Source organism: Lipotes vexillifer, unplaced genomic scaffold (genome assembly GCF_000442215.2).
Source record: "Lipotes vexillifer unplaced genomic scaffold, Lipotes_vexillifer_v1.1 scaffold591, whole genome shotgun sequence".
NCBI classification, from domain to species: domain Eukaryota; kingdom Metazoa; phylum Chordata; class Mammalia; order Artiodactyla; family Lipotidae; genus Lipotes; species Lipotes vexillifer.
The window spans coordinates 2,983,318-2,993,506 of record NW_006791954.1 but is presented as its reverse complement, the minus strand read 5'-3'; the positions used below and the strand labels follow the sequence as shown (position 1 = coordinate 2,993,506).

Here is a 10,189-nt window from a genome sequence, read left to right as displayed (position 1 = left end):
CCGGCCCCTGTGGGTCGCGGGGAGGACCGGAGGAGGGGGCGGGAGGTTGGCCCGCAGCTGGCCCAGGGTGGCGGGGAGGGGAAGGGTCCGGCGTCGGCAGTCTGCATTCTCCCTTTCCCCCTCCTCCGCCGCTCCTCAGGCCGCACCGCGTCCGAAGCCCCTTCCCCGGCCCGGCGACGGCGGACTGGGGCCCCGTGGCTCGGCAGGCTGTGGGGGAGGGGGCTGCCTGGTCTCGGCCCCTGAGAGGGGAGGGGCGACAGTTTCTGTCCGCCGAGCTAAAGGGGTTTAAAGGGCGGCTCTTAAAGGGACCGCAGAAGGGGCCCGGGGCCGAGGAGGCACCCCCTCCCCATCCGCCTGCTGTCGCGCTCGCGCGGGGTCGCTGGGCCGAGGGGGGGATGCAGAGGAAGCAAACATTGGTCGCGGCCGCTAAGGGGCCAGAGCCCTGGCTAGTGGGGTTGGGCCCGAGGTGGCCGGCCAGCCGGGGGTCTGGGCGGGTGTGGTGAGCGCGGACAGCGGAGTTTGGGGAGAGGGGATGGGCCTGGGGAGGAGAGGGTTAAAGGTGGGGCCAGCCGTACAAATACGCGCGCACACACTCCTTACTCAGACCCGCGTTTCCCTGGCACTTAAGGCGGGGCAGTGTTGGGGCCTGGGCCTGGGCCCTCTTCACCCCAGGCTCCTGCTGCCCGATTTTGGGAGGTCACGGACCCCACTGCCTCAACTCACACCTCGGGAGCCCCCTCTCCTACGCGCACACACGCTCTGGCGCGCGCGCGCACACACCTCGGACATTCCCATAGTGCCTCACGTGACACACGGCCCCGAACGTGCCCACCCTTCACACACTCTCACGCACGCGTGCACACACAAACACACGGCCTCCTGGCCACTTCCCCACTCCCTCCGACACCCCCCCCCTCCCGCCCGCCCGCAGCCCCGCTAAGGCACTCATTGACTGTGACACACCTACACTCATTCACAGACACACATATTCCCCCCACACATGCCAACCACAGACACACATTCATAAACAGGGCCAGGAAAAGTACACACGCACCCCCTCGCCTACTCTTTCGGGAGCCCTGAGTCATTCCTGCCCCCTCTCAGGGCTCCCCATTTCCCTCTGTGCAGGCACACAGGCCAGGCTTCAGAATTCTCTGTCAGCCCTCTCCACCTGCGCCGGGCCCTCTCCCAGAGCCCCCTTCCCCTCTGTGTACCCTCAGACACTCAGCCGATGACCTCCTGTGGGTCCCAGGTCAGGGGTGTGGAGCGCCTGGAGGGTTGCCACAGCCGCCCGGCCCGGTGTGAGTGGGGGAAGCACTTCCTTTTCCTGAACTCTGGGATCCTAGAGGAGGAAGCCGGGGAGTTGGGCGGGGGCCCAGCAGAGGATGTTCTGACAGTGGTGGGGCTGACCGTCCCAGAAGCACTGGGCCTTCCTTAGGGAGGAGCCAGGGGTGCCAGAGGCCTGGCATGAGGAGCTTAGAAGAGAGGTATTTGGGGAAGTGAAGCCTGGGGTGGAGAAGGGGCTGAGGAGTGAGTCAAGGCAGTCCCCATCTGGGCTCCGTGTGCTGGGAAGGCAGCCCTCTCCTGTCCACAGTTCTCCCTGGGTTCCGGAAGGAGCCCTTCCCTGCTGCTGGCCTCGCTTACTTGTCCCTATTTGTCACTGCTCCACCCCACCCCCACCCCCGCCACCTCCGTCTGGTCCTAGCTCCTTCCCCCAAAGGCAGCAGAGAAGAGAAGATGGGTCTGGGAGGGGGCTGTGAGACACGGGGGCAGGACCAGGCTGCATCTCAGCTGGCCGCAGGGCTCCTCAGGCCAGGACAAGGGGTATTAGGGACAAGCTCTGGGCCACCGTCTCCACCGTTGCTCATTGCTCCTGCTCTCCCAGGAGGCCCAGGGCGGGCCGTGGCCCAGGCCCTTGCCATGGAGTCCATGTTTGAGGATGACATCAGCATCCTGACCCAGGAGGCCCTGGGGCCCAGTGAGGTGTGGCTGGATGCCCCTGGAGACCCCTCGCTGGGGGGGGACATGTGCTCCGCCTCCCACTTTGCCCTGATCACGGCCTACGGAGACATCAAAGAGCGGCTGGGGGGCCTGGAGAGGGAAAATGCCACCCTCCGCCGCCGCCTCAAAGTCTACGAGATTAAGGTCAGAACCTGGAGATGATGGGGGTCTGGCTGTGTGTGTGACAGGGGAGGGGGCTGCTGGGTGGCAGGAACTGGGGATCTGGCAGAGATTCCAGGGATCCAAAAGAGGAGTCAGGGTACAGACTCTTGGGAACTTGAGGATCCCTCACGAGGGATGTGGCTGCTCTGGACGGATGGGAAATCTGGAGACCCCAGCACCAATCAGGAAAGGATCAGGAGGGATCCGCTTTGGAATGCTGGACCTTGGATCTAAAAAAGATCTGGTTGGTGGGAGACGCCTACAGGGCCATGGGAATCAGGACGTACAGATCCCACTGGAGTGGGGAGGGAGAGGCGAGGATTCTGACACAGGTTGTGGGATGGGGACACAGCAAGGCTGAAGCTCTTCTGAGGGCCTGCCGCCCCACCTGCAGTACCCACTGATCAATGACTTTGGAGAGGAGCACGGCTTCTCTTTGTATGAAATCAAGGATGGCTCCCTGCTGGAGGTGGAGAAAGTCAGCCTGCAGCAACAGCTCAACCAGTTCCAGCACGAGGTGAGCCCTCCCTGAGCTCTTTGCTCCAGTCCATTTCTGATAACCTCCCCAGCCTCTGACCTTCCATCTCCTTGATCAGAGATGGCTATGGTCCTCCCTAGAACCAGCTGCAGCTCCCCCTACCCCTCCACTGGATGCTGGGAGTGGGTGTGGGAGGCACAGGGTGCTGCTCTGCCCCCAAGTCAAGATGGGCCTGACTCTGGCCGCACGCCACCCGCTCCGGGCCCCGTCCAGTTGCAGAAGAATAAGGAGCAGGAAGAACAGCTCGGGGAGATGATCCAGGCTTACGAGAAGCTCTGCGTGGAGAAGAGTGACCTGGAGACGGAGCTGGGGGAGATGGTGAGGTCCAGGGAGCCCGGGTGCTTGAGGGTACGACCTTGGCTGTGTGCTTGTGGAATGCACCCCACTGTGTTCGTGTCTGTCCGTGAGTGAGTGCCCATTTGGCCTGGTGAGTGGGGTTGTGTGTATCATACAGGTTGTGAGTGAGTCTGTGTACATCCTGGCCATGCAGTGACAGGAGGTGACTATGTGAGTAGCCCTGTAGAACACTGTGAATCTGTGTGTGTGTTTGGTGCTCATGCTGCGTTGACCCTGCACCTATAGCACTGAGCTGGAAGGCTGTGTGGGTGAGGGCAGAGGTGACTGAAAGTGTTCGTGGCTGCTGGGATGGGCCTTGGCCTGTGTGTGATTCTGAGTCAGGGTATAGCCGTGCGTGTGAGCAGGTGGGCAGGTGTTGGAATCAGGAGGCATGGTCTCTTGCTGACTCCTAGCTGTGAGCTGGGTCAAGTCACTTAGCCTCTGTCCTGCCTCTGAAAAGTGGGGCAAATAATAACAACGTTGCTGAGCTGTTGGGCATTTGTGTAAAAAATGCTTTGACTTAACAATCACAAACACTTAATGGCACTTAACTGTGTGCCAGGCATCATTCTTATCTCTTTACATATATTTACTCATTCTAATCCTCGTAACAAACTTACCTAAGTGGTAGGTTTGGTTAGCTCCATGTTATAGGTGAGGTAGGTGAAGCCCAGAGTGGTCAAGTGACATATGAAAATGGAAATTATTATGCTCCTGGACAGGGGGCTGAGTGTTCTTATGAGTGTGTCTGCATGTTAGTGACAAGGAAGAGGCGTTAACTCTGACCTTGCAAGGGGCAGTAGCCAGAAACATCTGCATTGCAGTTGCTGGGAGAGGAGACTCATGGCCACTTGGAGAGTGGAGTTGGGATATGTGACCTGGGGTCTCTGCTCAGTTTAGGGGGGTGATGGATATCCAGACATGGAGAAGTTCTGGGTTTGGGCGGCCCACAGGGGTGCCCTGACCTGATGCAGATCCTCACCCCTTTGTCTCCCCCCCATAGCGGGCCCTGGTGGAGACCCACCTGCGGCAGATCTGTGGTTTGGAGCAGCAGCTGCGGCAGCAACAAGGCCTCCGGGATGCAGCCTTCCCCAGCCTGAGCCCCCCACCTGCCCCTGCCCCACCCTGTGCTGATCTGGACCTGCACTACTTGGCACTAAGAGGCGGATCTGGCTTGAGTCACGGTGAGATCTCAGCCACCCCTGATTTCCATACTCTGAAGTTCCCAAGCCAGCCCCCCATTTCAACACCATTGGACACCTCCAGTGTTTCAGACCGATAGTCAGCACCCCGTTACAATGTCTTAATCTTCTCCCATAATCACCTCATCCCTCCTTACCAACTGTCCTCTCACCTCATCAACTATTATCCCAGTTTCTCCCACTGGCATCCCCCCTCCTTAACTCCTTCATTCCCAGGCTCTCCCATGCAATTCCTGTATGTGCCAGCAGAGGGCGGCCCCACCCAGAGTCCCCTCCGCCTGTCTTCCGCTGTGATTAGGAGAGGCCCCTGAGGATGCTTTCAGACTTGAGTCTGGCTGGGGAAACCGTTCCAGAGCCCGTCTTATTTCTCCCCTGGCCACCAGAAAGATTAGAAAAATCAGCTCAGCCCATTGTTCCCCTCTGCCCTCAGTAGAGGTCTCTCTCTCATCCTGGGATATCTAGCCTCTGGATGTCTCTCTTGGATCCTTCACGCTGCAGTTCTCAACTGTTTCACTTTGTATTGATCTGGGAGTGGGTGGAGGGTGTCCAGAAGCTGGTTCCAGCCTGACACTGTCCTTTCCTCTACCGGCAGGCTGGCCAGGCCCCACGCCGAGTATGAGTGAGCTGGAGCGGCAGCAGCTAGAAGAGGCTCTGGAGGCTGCCCAGGGAGAGGCCCGGGGGGCTCAGCTTCGGGAGGAGCAGCTCCAGGCTGAGTGTGAGCGGCTGCAGGGGGAGCTGAAGCAGCTACAGGAGACTCGGGCCCAGGTAAAAAGGGGGGGGCGCTGACCTGGGGTCCCTGCTCTCACACCTGCAGAGCTCCTTGAAGGTCTGGGGGCTGTTGGAAACGACTTTAGAGATCTGGGACTTCCTCACCAAGTACAGACCCGCCCTGGGAATGGTAAAGAAGGGAAGTTTAGGCAAGGTGAGGTTGGGGTCTGACTGCTCGATCTTTCCCTTAGGATCTGGCTTCCAACCAGTCAGCACGCGACATGGCGTGGGTGAAAAGAGTTGGGGATGATCAGTAAGTCACTCTGTAATCCTCTTCCTCTTAACCTCTGCACCCCCGGGGATGGCATTTTCCAGGTTCCCCCTTTGATTCTCTCCTCCCCCTCCACGTTGTTTGGGGGACCCTCTCTTCCACGCTGTCAGGACTGTGAAGTTTGGGTTGCTTGTGTGGCTCTGCGCCCTTCACTGGAAGAAGGCGAGCTTCTGGAGATGCTCAGGTTCTGGGAGGTTCCCTTTGCTTTCCTCTGGCACCCAGGCCTGTGTCTTCTCGAGGTGTCAGGTGTTGAGAGAGACTTTCTCAGAAGCTTTGCTGCTATGTTCAGTGTCCCCTGGTGAGTTTTGGGGCCTCTCTGGAGCCCATTTTCTATCCCAGTAACAAGGCCCAGCCACTTGGGTTAACCCTCTCCTCCCTGACAAGGAGGAAGGACATGGTCTCTTTTAGGATTTGTGGTGCCTCGTCTCCTGTCTCAGGAGAGAGAAAGCTGAGGCTTAGGAGAGAATGGACTTCCTTGAGTTCATACAGCAGCATGCAAGGAATTAGAACGTATTATGCTGGGGTGTCCCTTGGGGATCCTGCCATTAAAGAGAGGCAGCAGTAGGTGGGGAGGGAGCTATGTCAGGGTGAAGCCTAGTAGCGGGGCCTCCAGGGCAGCATTGGGCAGCCAGGGAGAGGGTGAGCGCAGCCTGGCAGCAGTGAGCCTGGTGCCTTTCACATCCACACCCGAACTCGTCCTCTCCCACTTTCTGAGAAATAGAGCACAAACCTCCTTCCGCCTAAGCCTTCTCCCCTAAGATGAGACGTGTGGCACAGACTCCCTACTTTCATCAGAGGGGAAGACTGAGGCCCAGCAAGGGCAGGAGCTAACCCTCCACCACACCACACACCCAGCCCCAGGACCCCAGGTCCTCCTCCCAGCAGGCTCCCTCCTCACCTTCCTCCTGGCTTCTGGCCGGTTGGGGGTACCTCTCACCTCCCTCTGCACCCTGGGTTGAGGGCCTGGGTGGGGCTGTGATAGCTGGGGAGTGAGAACCCAGTGTGTGGGACTGATGGGCGGGACCCCTCAGCTGTTAGGGGCCTCTGCAGAGAGGGTCCACCCTAGCTTGTGGCTGGGGCTCAGGGTCCATCCTAGCCCATGTGCCCAGACCAGGAAAGCACACACACACACACGCACACACACACACACACACACATACACACACACGTTCTAGAATCATAGCTTGCCCCTAAAGTCACACCGTGGGGCCCTTTATGGCTCGCTGAATCCAACTCCCTCTTAGAAGACCAGCAGTGAAGCCTCCCTCAATTGGTTGAACCCAGAGAGAGGATTTTTTTTGGCTGGAGTCCAAACAGCCAGGTTTCGAATCTCAGGGACCCCTCTTGGGATGCCGAGTGGCTTAGCTTTGCCCATTTCACCTATCTGGCCCCAGGTTTCCCTCATGGCCTCAGAGGCCCGTTGTTGCTGGGAGAAGTGGCAGAAGGTGATGTGGGGGAGGCAGAGAAGGGGGGGTGGGTCCCAAGGGGCCACGTGAGCGAGTGAGTAGCAGAGAACCCCTCCCGCAGATGCTTTTGGAGGTCATGTCATCTACGCCACTAACTCTGGCCCGGACAGCTGCTTTTCCTTCGCACCCCAAGTCACCCCCACCCGCCCCGACCCTGGCCCTTTGGCCAGAGGGAGCTGGGCTCTGCTCTGGGGCTGCTCCTACCAGAGGTGACCTCCAGCTCCTCCCCTCGGTCTCCACGGCTTGGGCTCTGCATCAGGGCCTCCTGGACATGTACCCCTAGAGCCGGCTGGGCCCTGCCTGCCCAGCTTCACACTTCCTCTCAGGCCAAGCATCTCTGGATAGCCTCAGCTTGGCAAGAGTTAATTCTCAGAGGAAGTCCTCACTCCCCCGGTAGTTTTATTTTCTTATAAACTCAGCTCCTTTTGGTAATAAGCCGCTTCCCGAGTGCTCCCTCCCCGTCCTCCCACCTGAGGAGGCCTCAGTCATCTGCTCCAGCTCCTTTCCCCCGACCAGCCTCTCCTTTTCCTTCTACTTCTGCCTAAGCCTCCAGGCTAGTGGGAATTTTACATGTGGACCTTCCTAGGAGAGTATTGCAGGGATGGATTATCCAGATGGAGGTGTGAAGGCTAAAGAGGGAGCCACAGAGGTTCCTGAGTCCAGCCGAGTCCTCTGGGGGAACCCTGTGTACCCCCGAGGGGTGCTCCCCCGTCTCAGTGTGGATGCCTCCAGGTGGCCAGTTTTACCGTGGGAGTCCTGGCTGTTCACATGCCCTCGCTTGTACTGCCACCGCCTCTATTAATTCTCCTCAGTGAGTCCCCCAGGTGCTGAGGGGGCAATCCTGGGAGGCAGCCCCAGCCCCAAGGCTTCCAGTCCCTCCCATCCCAGCCCCTGGCTCACAGGTCCAGGTCATCAATGTTCCTCTGAAAATGGGCGCCCAGACCGGACTGCCACCCTCCAGGTCTGACCTCCGGTCAAGATTTCCCTGCTGTTTGGTCAGCCCAGCATCTGGTGGTCGGTGCCCAGGGGGACAAATTGCCCCAGAGGAAGAGCCGCTGAGGGTGACTCACGGGCCAAAGGCAATAATGAAGGAAGAGGTAGGAGTGGAGACCACCTGCTCCTGAGGATGTGCAAGGGAGCTGAGGACCCCAGGAGAGTCCCAGCCAAGTGAGAGGTGCGGAACCCATGGCCTCCTTCCCTCTGGGCCCCACTCGGGGTCACAGGTCCTGAGTGCGGCCTTCCTGAGGGTGTGGGCAGCGCTGAGGGTGGAAGGGAGATCGTGGAGAGGGGGCTCCTTGAGGGGGCTCCATCAGGGGAATGAGGGCCAGTGAGGGAGGGGGTTCATCCATGAGGGGAGCACCCTGTGAGAAGATGGGGATTCAGTATGAGTGATGGGCGGGGACTAGAGGCCTTTCTCCCCAACGTGGGGGGCTCAGTGTTGCAGCCTGGGCGCTTTTCCGCCCACCCCCCACCCCTCTCTCCACCCACAAGCCTCTGCGTGGGCTGCGGTTAGTGGTGGGGGAGAAGTGTGAACTCGGAGAGAGAGGATGGAAACTCTGCACAGAGGTCAAGGGCAGAGTTGTTGGGGGGGGGGGTCAGGACGGAAGTCGGAGACCCCCGTGTACCCTGAGCTTAGTCTCATGCCCCAGAACCAGCGGGCCCAGGGCCTCCCCCTTCACGCTTCTCACCCTCCCTACTTCCTTTCTTTCAAATTTCCTTCAGCCTGGGTACCCGGCCCACAGGAATTAAGCCCTGAGCACTTGCAGCCTCAGGGTTCCCCAAGGGTGGGGAGGGGTTCTGAAGTTGGGGCCCACCACGCCCACCTAATTGTGGTCTGAGGGGTTGGTGGGCTTTGAATTGTCTCTGGCCCTTTCCCTGCCAGGGAGGCAGAGAGCAGCTCTTACCCACACTCTCTCCCTCGATGGGGAACTCCACATCCTCCCCTCATTCAAACCAAACTCACTGAGCTGGTATCTCTAGAAAAGGATCAAAACTGGTTTCCCCCTTTCTCCACCCGTCTCCTAGGCGCTTCCCTGAGTCTTCATCCACAGCACACACTGTGCGAGGCAGTTTACCTACAAAATCTCATTTGTTTCTCACCAAAATGTTTCAGTATTGTCCCCTTTTACAGCTGAGCAAACCAAGGTTACAAAGAAGTAATCAGAGAAGTTAAGTGCAAATTCCAAACAGGTCCTGAGCAGATGGGCTGACGGTACCTCTGTGGTGTTTTTCTGGTTCACATTCTTATCCAAGTAGGAGGCTCTTATGTGAGGGGCAGCCAGATGATTTGTTGACTAAACCTGATCATTTTTAAAAGTGAAAGGGGGCCCTATTAATAATTATGCCAGGTGACTCCTGTGAACCAGGACAGCCCTGGGCAAATTGGGATGTGTGGGCACCCCCAACCGAAATGGGGACTCTGGTTCCTATCCCTGCTGTGAGCCTCTCGGTTTGGTTGTACCTGGGGAGGCTTTCTAGACACAGAGAACATCTGGCTGAGCTGGAAGCATGGCAGGGGCTGCCATGAAGAGCTGGGCTCGGTGGACCGCAAGTCATAGCTGGCCTGGGAGAGTGAAGGGGCTCAAGGCGCCTGAAAGGAAGTGGTGGAGCGCTGGGTTGTTGCATGCGACTTCCTCCTCCCCCGGCCCGCAACCTCAAGTCCCTCCACGGCCCGGTGCCTGTGGTCCCCTCCCTGAGGGTCGGGCTGGGTGGGAAGACTAATGCTGGGTGTGCCTGTGGGTGGTGGAAAGTTGGGTCCCTCAATTCCCCCGCGGGGGTGAGGTGGCTGGGGGCAGCAGGGGACAGCTATGGGCAAGGATGGAGGGGGTGGGGATGCTGGATTTCTGTTTTCCTGCTGCTTCTGTCAGCCAGGGATTCTGACCACATGACCAGCTCTGATCCTTACCCCAGTCATAACCCTAATACTGATCCCATCCCTCCCTGTAACCCTATCCCTCATCCTGCCCCCAGCTCCATCTACAATCCTGACTGAAAATGAACTAATCTGACCCCGACCCCAGCCTTAATCCTGACCTTGAGCCCATCCATCCCTAGTTCTAATCCCATGACCCAGTGCTGGTCTGAATTTCGACCCTGCTGCATCTGTGTCTGCATCCAAATCCGCATCCTCACAGAGGCTGCAGCGCAGCACAGGGCACCCAAGTGTACCTCCCTGGGGAAGACACTGCACTCGGAAGCCCATGTGTCTCCCAGCTGGTTTGGGGCAGAAAGAGGCCTTTTACAGAGGCAGATGCTTAGGTCTCTAACCTTTCTCATCTCAGTTGCTTTGTCAATAACAGTGAAGATGATTGTTTCCAGATGAATTTTTGAGCTCCCTCAATTATTCGTGGAAAGAATGAATGAAAGGATAAGTCAAAAAGGGTGGAAAGGTTTGCAGTGGTGGGAGCCCTCTTTCCTGCCAACGCTGCCATTTGCACTGTGGCTC

At 58.6% G+C, this 10,189-nt stretch overlaps 1 protein-coding gene across 1 annotated transcript in view; it reads left to right on the top strand.

Moving 5' to 3' along the window:
- The first annotated feature begins 1,874 nt into the window (after positions 1 to 1,874).
- Positions 1,875 to 10,189, top strand: part of TBKBP1 (TBK1 binding protein 1) — a 14,130-nt gene continuing 5,815 nt past the window's right edge. Inside the window, exons 1-7 of the mRNA XM_007465133.1 lie at positions 1,875 to 2,145; positions 2,558 to 2,680; positions 2,915 to 3,019; positions 4,041 to 4,221; positions 4,793 to 4,795; positions 4,832 to 5,004; positions 5,199 to 5,260. Of these exons, the coding sequence (XP_007465195.1) occupies positions 1,921 to 2,145; positions 2,558 to 2,680; positions 2,915 to 3,019; positions 4,041 to 4,221; positions 4,793 to 4,795; positions 4,832 to 5,004; positions 5,199 to 5,260 (872 nt within the window). The 5' untranslated portion in view covers positions 1,875 to 1,920. The remainder of the gene's footprint in view (positions 2,146 to 2,557; positions 2,681 to 2,914; positions 3,020 to 4,040; positions 4,222 to 4,792; positions 4,796 to 4,831; positions 5,005 to 5,198; positions 5,261 to 10,189) is intronic.